Below are 22944 nucleotides of genomic sequence, written 5' to 3' on the forward strand. Positions count from 1 at the left end.
AATTTGAATTTTTATATACCTTTATGCCAATCTTTAACTGTGAATCAGCATCATTCGCGTAATTTGAAAAAGGTTGTCCCAGTATACTCATACTTTCTCATAATTTCCATTGATTGAGTTCCATGCAATAATTTTCTTGTGGAATAAATTAAGCAAATACATAAATAGAAAGACTGATAAATTATTTCTTAAAATAAACGTCTCAAATGAATGGGACATTGGTACTATTCTTTGCCGAATTCTCTGATTGGCCTTGGGTTGGGAATGTAAGTATTCGATTAGCTAGAAACGATGTCTACGGAAAGGGGATCGAATCTCTCTCAAGTTCTGTCTCAAGCAGCACTTGTCCTTCAGCCCTGACACTGGCCAGTGAGTAATCGATACTATTTAGTATAGACCTTAATTATCCAGAGTGTGTGGGTGTCACTTCAGTTGGCGTGAAAATATATTTCCTTGGTTTCAAATAGCGGAAAAATATTCGTGGGCTAAGACAGAAGCCGAGCCTAATTGTGTGATATCGGAGCTGAGCGTAGAGGGAACTGAAGTATGTCTTGAAATGCTTTGCCTGCTTTGGTATTTAATGAGCTGCCAATTGGCAATCGGTGTTTTGATGTCAGTGCAGTTGGCTGGGCCGAGACATAGGGCCCACGAGTCTTAATGCTTCCGCTCTTTGTTGTAATTTGAATTTTTTATTTATCTACTTTTCTTTGGGCAACAAGGAATTTGTGTGTGTTGGAAAAAAGTGAAAGCATTGCCATTTGCGTGTTAATTGCGCTTGGCATTTACATAAATATTAATTTCAGATGAGCTTTCAGATGAGTTCGCGCACTGCTTGCTCGAAATTCCCCTAGGGACATCAAAGCCTTCCCGTCCCCGCGAATGGCAATATGCTACCTAATAAATATATTTATGGAAATGAGTGGGGAACCATGTGGATTCGACTGTTTGCCAGCCGACAATTAGGCGAAGACATTTTGGGACGTCATTCCTGCTGTGCCCTGGCGCTTTGATTCATGCAAAGAAAATGTATTATTATTGAAGCTGCTGGTCTGTGTGAGTGATTTCTCATCGGCTCATTGCGCCACTGTACTATGGGCAAAAAATCACATTTTTTTTGGAATAAATACAATTTTGTTGTTGTTCAGAGTTTTATAAACTGGTCTATGTTCTGAGTACATTAGAGTTCAAAACGTTTTGATAATACTTTTAAACATTTTTAAAAATCAATGCGTAACTTCAAAAAAGTTCAAAATTAAAATTAAAGGAATATATTATAAATTTAATGAAAGTAAAACTTAAAAATTTAACTTTATTTTTATTAATACATACATAATATGTAATACATATGTACTTATGTATAATAAATGCTAACATGATCCCATTTTTGCCCATAGTGCTCTTATGGGAATGGCATACTAGTAGTAAACAAATTTCATGAAGAATGTCTTGGATTAAGATTATTGATTTAGCAAAAGTGATAAGCCCAGGAGTGGTAAAATATTTATTTATTTGAAATTTACCATATGGTGGTATCAAAATCATTTGCTCATATAATAGACTTTTATACGAATAAATCATCTTGAAAATATTATGTATTTTTAAAGATGATTCTTAGGGCATGGCATTGGTCGGTTTCGTCTCTGTGGATAAGTGCACTCTTCCTGCGAATTTTATTAACCTGTAAATTGAGTCAGAGTTCTTTGGAATTGCCAACATTACGATTGGATTGGCATCACCCTGTGCTGTGATCCAAAAATGAATTTTATTTTACATGACATTTAACACAATTTCAATTTATTTTTTCATTTTGGGTTTCTCTAATAACAATTTTTCATATTGACTAATTGAATTTGCAGCCGGGTCTGTCTGGCCGGCAATTAATAAATATTCTGATTTCATTATTTCGTATTTTAGTGAATTGTTTTTTTAGTGAATTTTACATATGTACGAGACAACTCGTGTGTGAGGAATTTAAAGAGTGTACGAACCGCAAAAGCCGCAGTAAGTTTCAATATATTATTGGTTGAAAAACTGCAACAAAATCAGAATGAATATTAATGAAGCACGGGTCAACCCCTTACGCTTACTTTACAATAAATAAATAAATAATAGTTTAACAAATTACAATAAATTATGCTTATGTGCTATCATTATTATCCTATTTACAGTTCATTTTAACAAGGAAAATTTGACTTCAAAGTTGCTCGTACTGGTACTCGTTCCGCCTCACGCCTTGGCCTCACTTTGCCGGCATTGTGCACTGTGGATAGAGGCTCTGGCAATCCTTTTGATCCTGGCCATCTCGCGCCGCCTGGATGAGCCGATAGAAGCGACGTACGGCCTCATTCGCATGCGTTACGGGCTCCAGCTCGCTGGTATCGCTGCAACAGACACAAATGATAAACTTCTTTGCCAAAAAACTTTTCGCCTGTTTAATTAATTTTTCGTTTTTTTTGTTGTGCTTTGAGCAGATGCTCCCAAGTCGGATGCTTTTACAGTCCTACAGTCCTAGCTGCAGGCCAAGATCTACGAACGAACGTTTTTTGTGTTAGCTGCCAGGAAGTTAGCTAATTAACTTTGGCACTTGTGAACATCGCCCTAAAGTTTTCGGCACACATCGGTTCAGCGAAAGCAGCTTTAATTGCTTCTTCGGCTCACTCGTCTCGTTCTTCTGGGTCTTTTGTGTGCCAGACAGCACCAGCGTAGCTACTCCCACTTCTGTTTCTCCCACATCAACGCCCCCCACTCAACTATTCAGACCTGAGTTGTAGGCGCGCTGTCAGTACTTAATTCAGTAGGATTCTCTGGCCTCGGTTCTGCTAATGGATTTCATGTGACTAGTGGGTCGTGCAGAGTGGGTTTTGGAGTACCTAAGTCAAGGCCAGACTGATATCCCATTCAGGGACTGCTCCGGAGTTGAAAGGGAACGCGGACGACGTGACCTGATGCGGGACGCATATGCTGACAGACTTTTAATGTAACTATTTTTTGTCGCCTCCCTGCCCCAAGTGTTCATTAAAATTACATTTCATATTCATATGAAGGATTTTTTGCAGGGTTTTTACTGTTTGGAGGAAACTTTTTCCCGACCTTTTTACCCGTTTCCCTCGTTAAAAGTAGAACATTTTAATTAGTTTTTCAGTAGTTTTGCTTGTTAGAAGCATAAATTTCAATAAAATGAGAAAGAAATACAGTCAATTAAATTTTACAGCACTTGCCTTCGGGCGGTTCTGGGCTATCCATTCTAAAAGTTCAATCAAACTTCCATTCGAATCGAATCGAATATCAGTGGACATTTTCAATTAATTATGATTGCTTTATTATGATAAGACCGGAGACCTGACCTGACAACGCCAAAGGCCCAATCAGCCGGACTGTTAGGACACTTTAAACTAGAGTTGCATGGCCTTTCATGGAGTCAATTTATTTTAATTAATTTTCAACTAGAATGGCTAAAAACCTGAGCCCAAGGCTGTGCCCATTGCCATTGTCTGTTGTCGAGCCCTGATAAGGCAATTAAGCACACTTGGGGCACTCAATTAATGACTTGTCATGGACACACAGACTCATAAATCATCCAATGCCTGGACCCGGGCCCTAGATCACATCTCCTGGCGTCGCTGTCAGTAACAATTTCGTCAAAATACTTATCTAGGGGAGCCATGCAAAATGATGACAATTTTGGTATTCATTGTTGTGAGCGATAAGGAAAACCGGCAAAACAGTACGAATTTATCTGGCCCGTGGCATGCTCGAGCGACTCGGGAATGACCCATTGCCGTGTGTCAGTCGTTGACTGGGCAAGTGGCATGTGGGCGGAACGCCCTGATGGCACGCCACGCCACGCCGCTTTGTTGCCGCTTGAGGCATGTGGCAGGCAGTTCCGCTTGGCTGGCCATGTGCAATGTGCAGTTCAATTAGAAGACGAGAAAAGACAGCAACGAACTTGCTATGTGACAAACTGCACTCAGAAAGAGAGTTTGGAGCGCTCGGAGCCCGGAGCTCAGAGCTCAGAGCCACGCTTTCTTTTCACGCTCTTGGCTATTAATTGAAAAGTGATGAAGGGGGACCTTGGAAGAGGGAGTATTTTTTAGAGTTTTCACTGCAGAGTGCAAACGCATTGAACTAAACGATCTCAAACATGAATGGGGCATGGGGTGGCGCCTTTTGACTGCCTGACATTACAATTTGCGATGCCTGCCTAAATGTTCAGCTAACAATTAGAGCAAAAAATGGGACAAAAATCTTTACGCTGGCCACATTTGGCCATCGTAAGACTTACCGACTGAGCTCAGCGGAAACGAAATTGCTGTGCGGACTATAGGTGGCTGGATCCTTGTACATGCTGCACACAATGCGCTCCTTGCACAGGTCGTTTTTCACGCCCAGTTGTTCCACGATTTTATCGATTTTCAGCAGTATGGGACTATAAAACGGATCATAGTTGAGCGGATACAGCGGCTAGGAGAAAAGAAGCGCAAATTATTAACAATGAAAGCAGATTAGTGAGGCGAGTGGCCAAACCTGTCCGTCCTGCACAAACGGCTGGTGCTCGAGTATCTTCTGCTGCTGCTGGATCAGACGCTGCTCGGCCTGAATGCGTATGGCCTCTTTCAGCTGGGCGGCAAGTTCGGGCTATGTTTCGGATGGGAGGAGTAAGAGAACAAAATGTTGAGTTGAGGCTGTAGTCGGTCATAAAGGGTTTCCATGCATGCGGTCAGGCTAGCGTTTAAACGGACATCAGGTCTGCTGCGGACAGGTCTCTTAGGTGGCTTACGGTTTACGGCTTACAGGCACACTTTCCCGACAAGTTCCCATCATATTTCATGCTTGACAATGTGTGCTGTGCTCATTTAATTAAGGTGAACAGCGGGGCATTTCGCAAGCCTTGCTTGGCGGATTTCCCTGCCACAGCTGCCGCCCCGCCTGGCTTTGCAATGGCAAAGTGCAATTTAATTATGGGTTTAGTTGACAAGCCACATGTCTGAAGACACAGCCCACATGACGCTCTGGCCTGGCCTGGACACTCGAAAGTGAAAACCGTCAGTCGGCAGTTGGGCGGCAAAACGTTGCACAGCCCTGCAATTTGCATGGTGTCGTTAAATAAAAAAAAAAAAAACAACTTCCGAGCGAGCACAAATTGCATCTGCGTAAGGGTCTTTTGCAGACACAAGAAAAACTATTTGCACTGTGAGCTGAGGAAAGTGTCAATAAATGAAGATACGAGAGGAGTCTAGACATTTGTTTGAACTGACACTGACAACAAGTGAAACTGCAGCAGCGCTTGATTGAATGTGCTGCTGTTGCTGGTGCTGCACGCCCGTCCAGCTGTGCAAGTAGGAGTTGGCACTATGCCACTAATGATGCCTGGTGGGTGGAGTGGAGTCCCAGTCTAGTGACCTACACAGCAAATTGGCCAAATGATCTGGGATGGAATGGAAAGTTCCCCAGGGAAAGAGAAAGAAGGAAAAATAAATTGTTTTTCTTGCTTGTTTCTGATGAGAATAATATTATGACAAACATTTGCTTTGCAATCAATTCGATGTCGGACTAGAATACAAATTCAATTTCCTTCTAATTGAGTTGTCTCTGAGCTTAAATTAGTCTGCTCGCTTCAAATTAAATTTTAATTTTAAAATCTGCTGGATTTTGGATGCTGGATGTGCCCTAAATTCTCCATTTACTTTTAAAATAAAGCCACACGAAACCCCGTCTAACCCAAAGCTTTGTTTTATGTGTTGGTTATCTGATTTCACAGGTTTCTTTTTGTTTTTTTTTTGGGTATGTTGAATTCCAATTACAAATGCAGTACATTCGTAGATTCCGTTTGTACATCTAAGCGTTGTACATAATGGGTATTGTAATGTGATACGCACCGAAAGTTGTGGCTCCTGCAAATTTTGGTGGTGCTGTTGCTGTGGCTGCTGCTGCTGCTGCTGATTGTTGCGTGCTGGCTCGTATTGTGCGGCAATCTGTGCGGCAGCCGTCAGTCCTGCTCCGGGTCCTGATCCTGGTCCTAGCTGTGGCTGCTGGTGTCCTGGAACGTATACCGGATGCGGCTGGGTGTAAGCTGGCCTTGAGCTGTAACATGCAAAGTGGGAGTATTAAAAATTGGAATGTGAGCAGGGTCTCTGCACAATAGTTTCATTAGAGAGTGACTCCAATTTCCTTTATTCGTTTTGTTTTTTGCCTGTCAGCAGACTTTGTAATTGGCAAAAATTACAACTACTCGTACGATGATTGCTCTCGACCCTAGTTTGTTGTTTGGCTTTCATTAAAAAAATTTTAATTACATTCTCATGTGCGTGTGCCTCCTGCCGAGACCACGAGGACACAAGGTGACTGGGAAAACAGATTGAGGAGTCACATATTGATATGGGAGTGCGACTGTGTGGCATGGATAAGCAATAAAGTTTCGCATTCAATTTTGATTGCAATGGTTTGTTCAATGATTTAAAGGCCTACACAACAGTTGTGCGACATAAAATATAAACTTTTTTTTTGTACAGAGAGACACAAGAACAAAAACCCTGATATTTGAATATTTACACTTAGATTTAAAAATGTATGCCAAAAGATTTTCAACGAGAGTGGGAATTGTAAAATGTTTTCATACTTAAATTAAATATTTCCATATTTAAAATAAATACATATAAAATTTAAATTAAATATATTTCCAACAAATTCCATATATTTATTTTAAAGTGTTTATAATTTAACCATGTTTGCACTTCAGCACCGAATATGTAATTTAGATATGTGTGTGCTTCTTTTTAGTATTTAATTTTTCTCTGGGTGTATTAATAAAGAGATGAAAAATTCTGTGTGCGTTTCTCAGGAGTGCGGATACTTTAAGAGGTCCCTGGTGTGTTAGATGTTAGTAGAGTTGGAGTATATTACGACCTTATTAATGGGTGTGCGTATGTGTGTACAGATTTGTGTGTTCTGAGCGAGTGCTGAGGATGTATATACCTTTGTTTATCCTGACTTTGAAATGGATTTAAACTGTGACTAGAGGCATGTACTTTCTGGGCGTTTAATTGTTGTTGAAATTTCTGCTGCTGTTGCTGCTGCTGGTGTTGTAATTGCGGCTTGTGTTGTTGGGCTGTCGGTGGCCTGGACTGTTGCGTGGCAGGCCAACGTTGCTGCTGCTGCTGTGGGTGCTGCTGTGGATGGTTCTGCGGCTGTTTAGGATACGTCTGTGTGGTGCCCAGGCCCCAAGCATGCAGTACCCCAGCATCATTCGCCGTATTCGGCTTAAAATAATGCGGATTATCCTCTATTTGTGCAGCGCGATTTATATCGCCTATGTATCTATTGTGATGAAGGATTTTTTGTTGTTTTTTTGGTTTGTTGTTGTGAGAGTGAGAAATGTGTGTTTAGAGACAAGACAGAGTCATAGATACAGATGAACATAAACATAAAGACAGATATATAGAGTGCTGCCAAAGCCATGCAAAAAACTTACTCAGACCCCAGTCCCGGGCCGCTGTTCTCCCATGCGCCCTCAAAGTGCTCGAATCCTGGTCCATGGCTCTCGTGCACGGGCGCACCATGGAGATACGCAGATGGATGACCCTTGGGTGGGTGCGTGTAGATAATGTCAGGCACCGACTGGTGTTCTCCACTGTGCCATGGTGGAACCACCTAAAGATGAGACGAAGACGGGAAGGGGGAGGTAGACAAAAAAAAACCAATGATAAGCTTAAATTGAAAAATGTAATGGAGCAGTCGATGCTGCAAGGCTTCTGCGTGACATTTAATAAACTCGTGGCACCAGAACTTTTTTCTTTTTTTTCATCTCTTTTTTGTTGTGTGTTTGAGTTGGAGGGCTTCTTCTTATTCGTGTGGAGTGCTCTCATCACGACATTTTTTGGCTATTTATAGGTACAGGCTACTGGTACCCGAATAATACGCATTATATTTCCCTGTGGGATCTCTCCCTTAGTCCCAGTTCAATGACTGCCAAATAGCCGTAAATAATAAATGAAATGTTGATATACCGACAGTCGTAGTTATAGCTTTAGATTCACATTCTGCTTATTACTTGTGGTTTTTATTGTTGGCCAAACTCATGGCTCAGCTCATATTTCGTCGTTCTATCACTGTCTTCAGAGACAACTGAGTTTTCCTGGTAAAGAGGTGACAAACGAACATTTGCCACATCACAAACAGATGAAATGCTGCGCCCAGATTGTACGTGTGGTTGTCAAGTGGTTGTCGAGCTATGATGAGTCCTTGTGTGTCTGGGAAGTCTTTTGGGCAATGACAAACTCAAAGTAATTTAATTTACGCAGACTTTGGCCAGGGCTGGATAAAAGAACAGACACATTATCTGTGGTATCCAGAGTATGAAAATCTGGAATGCCATGAACAAGTCTAGCTACCAGCTTTCGCGTGTTCCAGCTCTCTATTTGTATGGGTCATTCTTCTCGCTTAACTTTCCACAATCAACGCTTTAAAAATGTATATATTCCATGGAGCAACATGTTGAGCGTTAATGTCTTCCTTGGTTACTTGGTTACAAGTTTTCTCCATTAACTACTGTAAAATCGATTAATAGTCGGCCTAATCCCAATTGAACCTGACTACGTGACAGCCGTTAAGGATTTTAAATGGAAAATTCCTGATTTTATTGAATCCTGATTTAAAACAACTTTACTCAGTCGCAAGGTGTTGCAAGCCCGATAGAATTTTATAAGAAAATACAGAAACCCGGATTATCCCGACGAGCTTAAGCCTCAGGCCCTGGTTTTGCATCCAGCAGAATTTTCAAATGCGAATATAAATATCTCATAAATACGAGTATCTACGCGTGTGCACTCCTTTCTGCTGACAAGTGAGCATAGAATGGGAAATTCAGGTGGGAGCCAGCCATAATCCTCGCGAACGAGGACATTTACCAAAGACGGTAGGGATTTCATTTGACGATACGTCAAGCTGAGGAGCTGTCTCTGTCAGCGTCTGAGCATGTGTTAACGCCTGCTTTCAATGAAAATACTTTTCTACTGAGACGCCAAAGTACTTGTACTTTTCTAATTGAATTTCCGTGGAGCAACAACAGAGACTTCCGACCGGCAGGCGGATAGACAAAATATGCTTAGAAGCTCAAGCTGGCTAATGAAATTTCACCAAAAAAGAATAAGTCTACACATCAGACGTTCCCATTTTTGAGGTATCTGACCCCGAACGAGTGATAAATGATAAAAGAAGTATATTATTTCGATCTTTTGTACTTGCCGTGTGATGATGATCAATTAGGTGATGGTGGTGGTGGTACTTAAGGGGTGCATGATACGATTGCTGGTAGTGCGAGCACAACTTAAAGAGATGCGACAATGCCGGGAACAGGAACAGCAGGAATTTCAGGAGCAACTTCTTTGCCGCACCAACGCCAATGACGATTGGAAGCAACCAGAATAACTTGATCTTGATGATTTTGATGATTAGCAGCAATGCCAGGAATGACAGCACAATTTTACTGCGTAGAAATTTTTCTACCAGAAAATGAAACGAAAGTTAAAATGAAACCAGAGATTTTTGAGCATTTTTTCGTGTGTCGGCTGCATTGGCTGCAGTTTCTCGCTCGCTCTTTTTTGCAGAGAGTGAAAGCGCTTCTCATCTGCATCTGCGACTGCGTCTGCATCTGCTTGTGGGGTGCGGTGCGTGACTGCAGCAGCCACAAGCCAAGCCAAAAGACAAGCGAATGCGAATATTACTTACGTATTTTCTTCTGGATTATCATGCCAGCCAGCCGGGCCTTGACCACCTGTTTGGGTATTAGCTCCAGCTTGGCAATGATTCCATTTCCTTCGATGGAACGCGGCGAGATGCGAAATGTGGCGCCATTGAACATTACTTCTGGTAAATCTACTTCCAGATCGTGGGTCATCGCAAATTTAATACTCTTGCCATACAGCGCCGTTGTCACTTCCTCGATGGGGGTTTCCGCCAGCGGGGCTATAAAAGAGAGAGATTCATGGGATGAAATGTGAATTGACTGCCTGGCATATTTGGGTTATGGAAAGTGCTGAGAACGAAACGAAACCTGGCGATTGCATAAACATAGCTTCTCAATTATCTCAATTTCTTTGCTAATTCTAAACGATGTTCAGCGGTTGCACAACTCCCGACGACCGGTTTAATTAATGTTAATGGGCAATTGTTACAGTTGTTACTCCAATACTTGCCGTGGCATTGGCCAAAGAAACCATTGATGGCTACCCAAAAGGCGAGTAATTGAGTGCGCAGTCAAAGCGCCGTGACTCACATGAATGAGAGATCGACTCGCCGCCGAAGATATTTTACTACTCTCTTGGCGGCTTAGCTGTTGCTGTGCTGTGTCGGAGCAAAGATACATAAAAAATCAAATCAAAACCCAACAAGTGAAAGTTTTCTTTCAGTCGGCGGTGAACGTGCCCAGGTTGAGTAGAGGTAAACAACGAAACGAAGAAGAAAAGAATCAAATGTGAAAACTGATCGAACAAGCGACTGGTATGTGAGGCAAGGCAAGCCGAAGGGCTAGAGCGCCTCTTACATAAGATTTTTTGTCTCTTGATAAATGGAGTAAATGGGGACGGGTTGGAGTAAAACCACTTACCGGCGCGCGCCCTATTGGGAATCTCGTTTGCATTGTGCTGCTCCTGCTCCTTATCCGCCTCGTACTGCACTTGATTCTTAAAGAACTTGAGGCGCTGTGTCACATTCACATCCTGCACATCGAGGGCGTCATTTAGATAGCTGAAAACGTTCTTTTGAAAACACGAGATGTCTGGCCGGAGATAGCAATCGCGAATGATGCCATTCCACAGCTCGTTGCCGCTGGTGAAGCGACGGGCCAAACGCAGCAGCACCGAATCGCTGCCGGCTCTTTCATCCATCTGCTTCCTGAGCGGTGTCGGCATCGGCATCTGTGTGGCATTCACCACAGGCTGCCACTCTTCCTGTGCCAGTTCCGTGGCGGATTCTGTTGGCGCTAACTCTGTGACTGTCGCTGACTCCGTCGCTGTGTCAGGAGACTCAGTCGCTGTGTGACTCAAAGGTGTTGTGGAGAGATGGCGGCCAACGCGTCCACGTCCATGTCCATTCTGTGCAGTCTCATCCGCTTTGGCGACAAAGTTGATTAGACAGAGCATGGCCAAGAGCAGAAGCCAAGTATTTGATTTGACCATGCTGCTACCTGGGTGGCTCCAACTGTGATTTCGATTCCGACTGCAAATACGATTGCAGGTGCGATTTCTTTTGGCCCGCTTTGAGGATGTGCATTGACTCTCACTTGACGTCCAATTATGGAGCATCTGTACGCTCTGTACGAGTATGTGTGTCGCCGGCGGGCTATGCATTTTCAATTTCAGTTTCACTCTCCGATTAGCACTTCCTTTAAACAACTGACACCGAGACAGTGATGTTGATGGCTGTTTACACCTTTAACCTGCAATTGCACAAAGAAATGGCAAGGCAATCAATGGGCCGCAATGGGTAGCCGTACCCGTAGCCAGTCTCCTCTGCAATTTGTCTGTTCCAAGCTGTTTATTTATTTGGATCCGCCTGACCGACTCTGAATCTGCCATCTACGTGCTTAGGAACTTTGAGCTGCTTAGGAACGCCCTACCGTCTGGGCCGGACACAATGGCTGGGGCCAAGGCTTTATTGGCGAAATCGTTAGCCACTTGACAAATCAATTTGTGAGGCAGCAAAGTGTTCCGAGTAAAACCAGATTAGCCCGCAAACACAATTTCATTGATTTCCTGCTCCTCTCCTCTCTGGTAAATTCTTTTGGACTGTGCGTTGATTGTACTTTCTTCACGTATTTCACTTTGGATTCGTTTGTTTGTTTGGAGTTTCGCTGCCGCATTTAGCGCCTCGTTTTCTATTTGCTTTAGCCAACTGTTGGCCAGAAAAAGAGCTGTGCGGTTAGATACCACCTGCAATTACTTCATCAAGGCCTACGACACACCTACGGACTAACGGTGAGCGCGTATCGTTTCGTTGTGTCTGGTATCTGGCAGATACGTTATGTAGATCCCGGTTAGCAAGTTTTCGCGTGCGCATGCGTGCGCGTCTGGCGGACAACTGTGGAGGGAAGCTCTCGCGCTGTAAGCCAAGATCATGGCCAGCCCCAGGCAGACCGGTCGCTCTTTTGACTCCGCTCTCTCTCTCTCTCTCTCTCTCTTTCTCTCTACCACTCTCTGGTTTCGTTCAGTCGTCGTTAACTTTTCGCATTGCAGTCGCCATCCGCAGTCTGGATCTTCCTGTGTATTCACACGTTGCCGTTGCAAAAATTGCTTCAAGATTCTTCCGCGGCTCAAAACCTTAACTGTAGTTTGTTGCTGATGTTTCTGCTTTTGCATTGACCACCGCTGAAAGTTGTTTGGCTGCGTTGTGGCTGAGTTTTCCAGTTAACTTGGATTGTTTCAAGTGCACTTTGTCTGCTCGTTGGACGGTAATTCTGCACAGCGGCTGGCTGCGCTTTTCACGGCCATTTAGGATCCAACACAAACGAGTTTTTGCTATAAAGAAGAATAAAGATAAAGTGAATTCTATTATGTATTTATTGGGCTAGTATGTATATTCACCGAAACTCTTTTTGGGACTCCAAATTGGGTCAGCAATAGTCCGATAGCCCCACTGTGGTCTGTGAATATTTGTCAGAGAGAGGAAGAGGTTTCAAGCTTTGTATTCAAATGGGATATTAAGTGTCTTGGAGAACTCAAATTGAAAACGGCATTGGTGACAATAAAAAGCAATCAAGCTGTCAAATAAAAATTCCATTACCTTCCGCACTGAGCCCCGTTTCAATGGATATTCGCAACAAAAGACATGGAAGTTTTGTTTGCGGCATCAATAACCGAGATATCAATCTAAAGAGCTGACCAATTTGGGTTATTAGGCCAGGTTTTTCGGAGTGTTCCAACAGCATCTGCCAGGGAACCTCTGACCTCCAATGGCCTGGTGGCATTTTGTGGATTTCTAATTAGCTGGGAATCCTAGACATGCAATGTAATAGCCTCTCCAGACTACTTGATATGTGTATAATGCAATCAATTATACTAAATAACGCGCACAGCTGCAGCTACATGACTTATGATTATTATTTTTAACGAGCTTCGACTTAGCGGCTCTCCGTAGCACAGGACGTATGCGTAATATACTTAAACGGCACCACAATATGTTTCATGTAACGCGTCGTGTTGTTATGGCTTTTCATATTAAAGGCTCTCCATTCTATTAAAGTGCCATGTCGACTTATGTCATGCCACAAAAATACCCATAAAAGACTGAGTACTCGTACACAATTGCTATAAAAATAATGGGCTGCTAAATCAAGTTTTGGGGAGGAACCATCACCAGCAGAAGAACTCACCCAACGACGCCCATCCTCTACAATGAAGTAAGCGCTCTCTTTGAGTTCAAGCCGAGTCGAAGACCCGGCCCAGGCCTGTCTGACCGTTAGGCGACTGACTTGAAGGGTTAGTGGCATAGAAACCATAGAACTTTTGGTCTTTAAGATTTGTGTGGACCTTATGTAAGATGTGGGATTTGGTTAATTCGTTTAATTCGCCTCTCGTTCTGCCATACCAGTTGACAACGGGCCCGACCCTTTCACTCGAATGCTTTCTGCTCTTTGAATAATGATTCAGTTACATTCATCTTAATGACACTTGAAAATGGCCAACCTTCCCCCATCCGTTGCCAGACAGATTACGTTCGGGAAGGTAACAAGCTTTCCCTGTACGCTGTCATTTCTGTTGCCATTGCTGTTGCTGCTGCTGTGGCTGTCAGTGACAGCATTTCTGTGAGATTTTATTGCATTTTTATGTGACAATTTCTCGAGCAGACACACGCATCGCAGACAAAAAACATCACAGAGCTGCCCTGCCATCAAGTGGAAGGCATTTAAGAGCAATGTTTAACCAGAAGTTATGTAAAGTTTAAAAATACTCGTATGCATGCCCTTACGATGGAATCGCATCAATCTGAGAGCCATTCAGCGGCAGCTTTCGGTTTCGGTTTCAGTTTCAGTCGAACGCCCGCCCGGTGAATGTATCTAATAGATTACTAATTTCACTTCATGCGTGCCTGTATCTCTATCTCAGACTCTGTTCGGGAATAGCGTGCAAATATTTTTAAAAGTTGTTTAACTTTTGCTCTAGGTCTGTCTGCTAGTCTCACATTTCTTCTGTTGCGTTTTATTTGCGGTAAGAGAAATCCATAGGCAGCAAATTCACTTTCGTTGCGGTTAACCAACCTGACTTACTAATGGCTTATTAAGTCCAAATAGATCGGATTTACCATGGTTTTTTAATGTTTATCCATGGGCAAGGTAGAGTGCAATGAATTAAGTGGTAATTATTGCGCATATTTGATATGCCACAGAGCGGCAATAAAATAGCAAATAAATATAACAGGCTTTGCATTAAAAATTACTGTCACCGCATCGACATTTATGTCGTATATGTATGTATGCGGTTTTATCGCTTCAAAATCTCTGCCAAAATGCTTTCCCTTTCCTGTCACTTTACTGCGATTATTCAGCAATATGCTGGGCTTTAAGGTACGAATAAAGTACAGCGTATTTCAAGCCATTTACTTACACTCTTCGCTACCCGCTTCTGGTCTCTATTCCCACTTTGTATAACATTATAAATATTTTGTTTTTAAGAATCTACAACCACTTGGCACGCCATTCAAACCCTAATTGGCATTCTAATATACGAGTACCTGCTGCTGCTTGTTGGGTATTAGAGCGCGTTGAGATTCTCATCTGGCATGCGCTAATAACTCAAGTGAGTCGGGGCGGGGCGGGGCGGTAAGCGGTGGGTCTTTAAGAACTTTATTAAGCCGGCCCCAGACACCAGGAAATTTCACTTTTACATCCATTTCCACTCTTTCACTCGCATGCAGGAAGGTAAGAAACGGGTTTTGTTTCCACTTTTCGGTTGATAAGCCATCCCGGCAGTGCAGCACAGTGCAGCCTTGCAGTGACTGGTTATAACCGGCTTACCAGCTGTTGCTGCCTTTTGTGCAGGCAGTTGGCTGTGGGGCGCACTCGAAACTGGGTCAAATATTTGCATTTCACGGGCAATCAAGTTCGATTTAAATAGGAATGCTTGGCTCTCGGGCTTTTACTTACTGTTTCTTTAGGGGAAGGATGTTCCACGACCAATTAGCAGCCTCTCGCACGCACTCACTCTCAATCACAATAACACTCACAGAAACACTGGAAGATATCACGTTCACACTCACTCCTGCCTCATCGACTCATAATTCTGGTCGTTGCTGTTGCGTGTCGGCGGCTAATTAGCAAGACAATTTGTTGTTATTGTCGGGTACTAGTTACTTTCGCTCTCTCGAGTTTTCACAACACCCAAATTTCGGACATTTGATACCCAGAATTCATCTTGTCCCATCGGGTCTTTCACTTTTTTTATGGCTCTTGTGGGCTCTGGCCGAAACGTTGCGACGCGTTGAACGTGGAAGACCGACAAACGTTTAAGACCAACTGATTCGAGGTGCCAGACCGAATGTGCAGACAAGATGCGGCCAACTTTGGGTGATGTTGGGTGAGCATAAGTATACCGCATCGGTACTCACACACACACATGCATCGAACGACAGCGCGAGAGAGTGAAAGATTTTTCCGGATGCCTAAAAGTATGCCACGTCGGAGTGTAACTCGTTTTAGTAAAAGAACTGGAGAAATGTTTGCTTATAAAAAACCACTAATTAAAAATTATTATATTTTATGTAACATTAAACTGTTAATTAGCAAATTCATTCAAGTCTTCATTTTTGCACTGACCCACTTTCTTATTTAATAGAAAATTCGCATATAAAACCGAACTTTTCTCAAAAGAACTTTAGTCCATTTCTTGTCACCATGAAGCTACTCTGCAGTGGTATGTAGCTCGAACACTTTTCTGTGAAACTTGTATACTTACTTACACCTTCTATAGCTAAAACTGTTGCCCTACTGCTATGGATGTCATTGATAAGAAATGGCCACGCGGAGCAAGAGCCTCCCCTCTCAGTTCTGACAGCTAGCAATGATGATCCGAAAAATCCACTGATCGTGCTTTCGAACCCCATAACAAAGCCAGAGATATCGGAGGAAGTTAAATACGAAACAACGGAGACAGACATAACTATCGACGCTGATGGGGAAGTTACAGTTGTTCCAGTGAAATCTACGCAGCCAACACGGGCGCCACAGAAGAAGAAGCCTGGGCTCAACGTTTCGGACGGACCTCAAGGATATCTGCAGGCTCAACTTTTGTCAATGCCTGAAATGTGGAACAGTTCTCCTCAATTAGCACTTGGCTCGAACACGGCTGCAACTAAACCCCCAATGCCACCCACTTTGCAACCGTGGTACTATCCGATGCCGGTATATATCCCATATCCAATTCCATTTATGATGAACGATGCCCAAAGTTTGTGCAAAGGCAACTCTGAAGACCAATTCGCATCAAAATTAAATAAACTATTGGCTGAGAATTTGCTTAAGGATTCAGGATTGAATCTGGAAAACATCTGGAAGGACCCAAATCAGAATAAGAACCGTCCTGGAACAAACAAATGGCGAGGCAAGTGGAGAAAAACCACAACAACTACTACTACACCAATAATTTCCACAGAGTCCACTAAATGAACGATTTTAGCGATATAAGAGTAAAAGCAGAATAACTACTATAAATCTAGTTTTAAACAAAGAAATAAAAAGTTTCAATTCAACCACAAAGAAGTTTAAAAAATTGTTCCTATTTAAATAGACGTATGTTTGTAACAAAATATGAAACAGCAGTTTGTAATGTTTCGTGAGGCTGATTCGAGGATGATGTTTGATTCAAATTACATTACCATATAATACCCAATATTTGTTGCACAAGAGCAAGGTATGACCATTTCATATAGTAAATCAGTCTTTGTGATTTATTTTCTAGCTATAAAGTTATACTTTTATTTGATTGCCTGGAATATATATATATATATCACTTTTTAGTTTGGGACCTCAATATAGCCCAGATTTATGCATGGTTGTGTATAATTGTTGTTTCTAATTCAGAGTAAATATTGCTTTCGGTCGTTTTAGCTACCTTAAAAATCTTGTTTCTTCGGGGGGGCACTGTGCCCGGAGGTGCCGCTGTAGTGGTTGTAGTGTCATAGTTGTAGTTGTTTATTTAATAGTTTATATAATTTCGATGTGATTTGGTCTTCAGAGTTGCTTTTGCGCAAACTTTGGGCGTAGTTCAGCATGAATGGAATTGGATATGGGATATATACTGGCAGCCGATAGTACCACAGTGGTCTGTTCCAGCCGTGTTTGAGCCATGTGCAAATTGAGGCGAGCTGTTCCACATGTCAGGCATTAACTAGAGTTGGGCCTGCAGATACCCGTGGGGTCCCTTCCAGACGTTGAGTCCAGGCTTCTGCTTCTAAAGCATTCATGTTGAATGCGTGGATTTCACTGTAACAACTGTAACTTCCGCTTCAGGGTTGACAGTTGAGTCTGCCTCCGTTGTTTCGTAGTAGAGTGCCCCCGATGTCACTGGCTGTGCTATGGGGCTGGTAAGCACGATTGGGGTTTTTCGGATAATCACCTTTAGCTGTCAGTACTGACAAGGAGTACCCGCCTCGAGGGCATTTCGTATCAATGAAATCCATATCAGGTGGCCAACAGATTCAGCTGTAGAAACAGTAAATAAGTATGAAATTTTCGGGGAAAGTATTCGAGCTACTTACCACCACAGAGTGACTTTATGGTGACATGAAATAGACTAAAGTAAATTCAACGAATTTCGGTTTTATTATTTAAAAAAATTGGGTCAAATTAAAAAATAGGCCAGTGGAAAAAATCAATGTTTAATGATTTTGCTAATTAATGCTCGCATAAGACTCAGCTGGAGTTTTTTGCACTGAAGTTTAAATACCTTTTCAAAGTTTTGTTTGAATGAAACTTTTGCCAAATAACTTTGTTCTGAAAAGAGAGCTTAAGTGAGAGTATAAGAAAGTTTTTATATACAGTCTGGTAGTTGATTCTCTTTGGACTTGCTAATTGACGTTGATTTTTTTATACAAAAATTTACTTACATAACGTCAAGTTAACTGGGAGCAGTTGGACTATTGAAGGCGATTGATAAACTCAAGAAGAACACAGAAAAAATAATATCGATATAAATTTTGAAAATAATAATACAAAGTACATACATATATGACCAACAAATTTTAAATGGAAAAAAATCAAAATATGAAATGTTATTTCACAAATTTAATGATTAGATTTTTTTTTTTTATAATTAGGTGTTTATTTTATTTGTTTGATTATAAAAAAATATCACAAATTATGTTTGCTGTTACTTTTAAAGCAACTTATACAAAAATCACATGAAAAATACGATGATTAAAAAAAAAAAAATGCTTGTCATCAAGGTCTATGAATTCGGAGGGGGATATTTTTTGGTTCAATTATCTGTTGAACAGGTATTCTGGCCAGCATACGCCGGTATCTGGTTCTCGCAAGACGCCTCGCCAGTACATTAGGCCACTCGATGAGTGGCTGGATCTCAGATACTAAAAAAGCGAGAGAAACCAAATTTGTATCCAGACACGTCCTTACTACAAAAAAAAGAAAATCTGTGATATCCACAATTTTGAAGATATGCGAAAAGGCAGAATTGTAAAGAATGCCCATATATACCAGACTGCAGAATCTGAATCAGGTCGCATAATTATTATAGCCAGAATGAACAAATAAATTTGCTGTGATTACGCAATGCTAGCCACCCGCTTACTCCGTCCCTTATTTTTCACACAATCTTCCTGGTGCAGTGTTCGCCCCCTGTCGAGAAAAACGGCTGATGTTTTGTGAGAATAGAAAACAAACAGACAAATTTGAATCCGTTCAACCGATTTTTGTGACTTTTAAAAAAAATTTTTTTTTACTGAAAATTAATTTGTCTTTTTTGCGAAAAGCAATACCAAACGTCACATAATATATATTATAAAAATTAGATAATTTATAAGCTGAAATTTATACTCACTGAGTACCGCGTGGTAAGTAATCAATTCTATTTCAGTGGCGATTCTGTAGAAAATCCCAAAAGAGCCCGCTGAAAGAACTATATAAGGTAAGGACAACCATAACGTTTATACGACAAATATAAATCTATTCCTTCCTCTGTGAAATCATCCCTTATAAAATGCATGATTCTTCCGCTTATAAAATGCTTGCATTGCTGGAAGACAATGTCATCTGATATGCCCTATGGAGAGGTCCTACCATGTAAATTTCAACACTTCATAGGCGGTTCATCGCCTATGTCATCGGTGGTAGTGATGCTGACATCGACTCGTCATCAGATGAGTCATCGAGGACTTGTACTGCAGGGTAAGTATCCGGGACGTTTCCATGTAGGCAACACCTCTTACCCTCAGGACACTGGGCTTTCGTCTGGACAATTAAGTATCCGGGACGTTTCCATGTAGGCAACACCTCTTACCCTCAGGACACTGGGCTTTCGTCTGGACAATTATCACAAAACAGCTTTTCATACATACACCCAAATCATCGCATACTGTGGAGAAATATACGTGAAATATATTTAAATACATTTTTAGGGCTTGAGTTGTAAATTACTTGTGCGATTTTTGCGTCCAGCAGTAATAGTGATGGCCAACAGAAGAACAAAACAGCTCCACAAGAGGGTCGTCATGAACATTTTGAGGCAATTAAAGAACCAAAAGTAGTATCCAGGTAAAAGAATTAGGTACAGCAAACGTCGTAACAAGTGTAACCCATTGATTTATATCGCTTATTTTTCAATGATAGATTTGCCTGTATTTCCTGTCATGCTTAAATTACAATAAATAAATAAATAAATAGCCTAAGAGTAGATATACACGTAAATGCTTCGAAACTCGTCTACTGCTTTTGCATCTGACTGTCTGGCTTCATAGATCTGGCATATCCACCGTAACCGAAACCGCTGGCAGTGCCACCACCTCCGCCGCCTCCAGCTGCAAAGTGTGGCGTGTGTCCATGGCCATCCTCGTGGCTAACCGAGTGGGAGTGGCTTGAGGTGTAAATGGGTTTGGCCACTATCTCGTAGGTGGTTGACTTGCCACCTCCGGCCAAGCTTTTAAGACCCAGGACGCCGGACAGCGTCAGAGCCATGAGAGCTGCCATCAGAGCCTTGCCCGCCATAAGAGCTATCGCGCCCAAGCCCATGGCCATCAGCATGCCCTTCATCATGACACCGGCTGCCACTAGAGCTTCCAGACCGCCCTTCTTGCCAAACTTGTGCTTGCGTCCCTCCACCAGGGCCTTGTCGTCCAGCAAGCGGAAGCGAAGGAAGCGCGTCTTCAGGAGATTCTCCATTTTGGCCACTATGTATCCATTCAGACGGGTATTGGGATCACTTGGATAGCTGCGTGCCACCTCTGCAAGATTAGACAGTAGTTAGCACTCCCTTCCCCATAACGATGCGATGGAGAGAGAGCTTACCCGCCATTAGCTCGGAGGTCTTCATTTCGGTGGCACTCTCATCCTTAACCACACTAACGCCGGGCAAGACACTGAGCTCCTGCTGCTCGGCCAGCCTCTCCATGATCTTGACCAGCTCTATCTTGAGGCACATCCAGCTGAATGACGAAGCCTCGCACTCATTGAGAGGCGTCTCTATTTTTTGCGGCTTCCTTAGAGGTTCTGTGGCAATAGTCGATGCTTCTGTGGCTTGGACGCTGGCAGCCTGGGCATATTTGCACATGAAGGCGAACAGGGCCAGGTAGAATAGATACTCCAGGGTTTTGATTAGCAACATATTTGATGTGACAAACCTATTGTTGCTGTACGGGGACTTATGCTTGGGGATTGCTTTAGAGAGACTGCAACATCTAATTTTTATGGGTTCGCCTTTTATACCAAACTTCCACTTCCATTTCTATGCCCATTTCCCATTTCCCTTTCACCAATGCTGTGCTCTGTGTACTCCCTGTGGCCCCTTGCCTTTTCTAATTACCCAAACGATTTGTGGTCGAAATTCTTCCCAGCGTCAGTCAGCTGCGTCCAACCGGGCAACCGGACAACCGACAACCAAGCAACTGGGGGGGCATCAGCGGCGAATGGGTGGGACTTTCGCTTTCCTCTGCGCGCAGCGCCCAGTCTTGCGAGACGAACCGTGCGGCTAATTCTGTCGCCAAAAAAGTTCCAACTAATGAATTCCCGGAGAGCCCTGGGAGCCGAGAGGAATACTCGTAGACATTCGCATAATTACCAGAGGCAGATAAAGGTCGCGTGCCTCGGACATAAATTAAGTCACAGCATTTTGCCATGCCTAACTGGAACTAACTAACAATTCATTGTTAATTATTATTACATTTTCATTTCATTTCTCTTCTGGCCCTACCCTACCCTCGTTTTGCCGCTTTCTTCGCCATGAGGTAATATATCTTTCTTCATTGCTGCCTCTTGACTCTTGGTATTCATATTATACTCTGCTAATGATTTATTTTCTGGAGTTTATTTTGATTCTGGCCCTTTCTATAGTTTGATTCTCAATTGCTAAACATCTAATGCGTTTTTCATAAAATAAATTATATTTTATGGAAAATGTTGGGGTATAGTAAATTTAAATTGAATAAATATTAAATAATTGTCGCAGCCACAGAATTTTCAAGTCGATGATGGTGGTTCGGTCGTTGAAGTGGTAGTAGTGGTAGTGGTAGTAGTGGTCGTTGTGGTCTTCTTGTTCTTTAGTCTTTGGCCGAATTTCTGGAAAAATCCACCGTTTCCATCTGGAGGAAAGCGCAGTTGCCCAGCAGCATCCAAGGGGCCATCCACAAGCTCTGCACCCTCAGCCAGCTTCTCGGTCGTTTGAATTGAAGGGGCAGCCACTTTAGTGGCAGCAGTCGAGGACTGTTCCTCGGTGACAGGCAGTGTCGAGGCAAGAGACACCAGCAAGCCGACGATGAGGGCAGTTTTAATCAGGCACCCGCCTGCAAAATTCTTGCTTATACCGTTCATCTCAATGCTGATCAAATTGAACTGATAAACAATAGTCGATTTGTTTCAGTTTTATAGAGGAACAGTAAGTGGGACATTTTCCCGTAATCAATTAGGAAGAATACGCAAAGAAAGCCAGTGGAGTGGGCCTAGAGGCCATGTTAATTAAATTTGCTAATAAATTAATGAAACGCACATGCTGGCACTATTTTTGCATGACAAAGAAAGCATTGCCCAGAGGGGAATATCCCATATGAGCCCATACATTCACACTTATATTTAGATATTTAACATATATCAATTGATTGGCTTTAAGAGTGAAAAAGCATACGCATTGCATACTCTTTCAATTCCTTATACACACATATGTACATATGTATGTGCATATTCGATTGGATGATTACGAATATATTTCTTTGATTGCTTCGCCAAGCTATGTATATCCAGGGATAGAAATGAACGGCTTCTGTCAAAACTGCGGGTGAACCAGAAAACAAACCAATCCAACATTCAGCCATTAATCTTCACCTATGATGAATACTGTGGACCATTTCTGCTGTTTGCTCGATTTTTGTTGTGTCCAACAAGAGGTCGGAAAATATTTTTGCAATATATCACGGCAGGATGCCTTCAAATCTGGGTTACATCGCTTTGATGTTATTTATGGGCGTAGGTTTTTTCTGATGTATGTATTTGGGCTGTAGAAAAAGTTCTTTACGCAAAAAGGTTGAAAATATTTGTGATTTTTGAATTTGATGAATCATTTTTATTCAATTGCTTTTGCTTTAAATTATCGAAATAAATACTTAGTAAGTAAGTAAGCTCTTTAGCAGGCATAATCTTCGTTTTGTTCGATTGGACCTGAGTGACATTTACATCCGCCAAGAGTTATGGGTTCTGGATTGTGGAAGGAAATGTGCAATAAATATGGCGCAAATATGATC

General features: G+C 42.2%; 3 protein-coding genes across 4 annotated transcripts; 1 reads left to right on the forward strand and 2 right to left on the reverse strand.

Annotated features, from left to right (window-relative positions):
* Nucleotides 1-1438: 1438 nt before the first annotated feature.
* On the reverse strand, nucleotides 1439-12084 carry LOC108157723. 2 transcript variants are annotated; one of them, XM_017289892.2, is made up of 9 exons: nucleotides 10601-12084; nucleotides 9724-9960; nucleotides 9241-9497; nucleotides 7469-7647; nucleotides 6973-7314; nucleotides 5877-6081; nucleotides 4525-4635; nucleotides 4283-4461; nucleotides 1439-2381 (listed from the first exon to the last, which is right to left on the reverse strand). In XM_017289892.2, the coding sequence occupies exons 1-9, from the start codon at nucleotides 11340-11342 to the stop codon at nucleotides 2240-2242; spliced, it is 2394 nt and encodes a 797-aa protein (XP_017145381.1). In that variant the 5' UTR covers nucleotides 11343-12084; the 3' UTR covers nucleotides 1439-2239. The 2 variants fall into 2 exon arrangements, with proteins under 2 accessions (XP_017145381.1, XP_017145382.1); XM_017289893.2 differs by lacking the exon at nucleotides 6973-7314.
* Nucleotides 12085-15880: 3796 nt separating this feature from the next.
* Nucleotides 15881-16557, forward strand: LOC108153932. Its single transcript, XM_017284028.1, has 3 exons — nucleotides 15881-15899; nucleotides 15957-16433; nucleotides 16508-16557. The coding sequence occupies exons 1-3, from the start codon at nucleotides 15881-15883 to the stop codon at nucleotides 16555-16557; spliced, it is 546 nt and encodes a 181-aa protein (XP_017139517.1).
* Nucleotides 16558-18352: 1795 nt separating this feature from the next.
* LOC108153931 lies at nucleotides 18353-21221 on the reverse strand. Its single transcript, XM_017284027.2, has 3 exons — nucleotides 20504-21221; nucleotides 19637-20439; nucleotides 18353-19574 (listed from the first exon to the last, which is right to left on the reverse strand). The coding sequence occupies exons 1-2, from the start codon at nucleotides 20817-20819 to the stop codon at nucleotides 19922-19924; spliced, it is 834 nt and encodes a 277-aa protein (XP_017139516.2). The 5' UTR covers nucleotides 20820-21221; the 3' UTR covers nucleotides 18353-19574; nucleotides 19637-19921.
* Nucleotides 21222-22944: the final 1723 nt, after the last annotated feature.

This window comes from Drosophila miranda, chromosome 2 (genome assembly GCF_003369915.1).
Source record: "Drosophila miranda strain MSH22 chromosome 2, D.miranda_PacBio2.1, whole genome shotgun sequence".
Lineage (NCBI taxonomy): Eukaryota > Metazoa > Arthropoda > Insecta > Diptera > Drosophilidae > Drosophila > Drosophila miranda.

Excerpts from the sequence above, each read along its gene's own strand:
- LOC108153931 (XM_017284027.2), bottom strand. The coding sequence starts at position 20,819 with ATGTTGCTAATCAAAACCCTGGAGTATCTATTCTACCTGGCCCTGTTC. Across the intron at positions 20,440-20,503 it reads GACCTCCGAGCTAATGGCGG|AGGTGGCACGCAGCTATCCA; the intron begins GTAAGCTCTCTC and ends CTAATCTTGCAG.
- LOC108153932 (XM_017284028.1), top strand. Across the intron at positions 16,434-16,507 it reads TATGATGAACGATGCCCAAA|GATTCAGGATTGAATCTGGA; the intron begins GTTTGTGCAAAG and ends AATTTGCTTAAG.
- LOC108157723 (XM_017289892.2), bottom strand. The coding sequence starts at position 11,342 with ATGCATAGCCCGCCGGCGACACACATACTCGTACAGAGCGTACAGATG. Across the intron at positions 9,961-10,600 it reads TCCCAATAGGGCGCGCGCCG|CCCCGCTGGCGGAAACCCCC; the intron begins GTAAGTGGTTTT and ends TCTCTTTTATAG. Across the intron at positions 2,382-4,282 it reads GTTTCCGCTGAGCTCAGTCG|CGATACCAGCGAGCTGGAGC; the intron begins GTAAGTCTTACG and ends TGTCTGTTGCAG.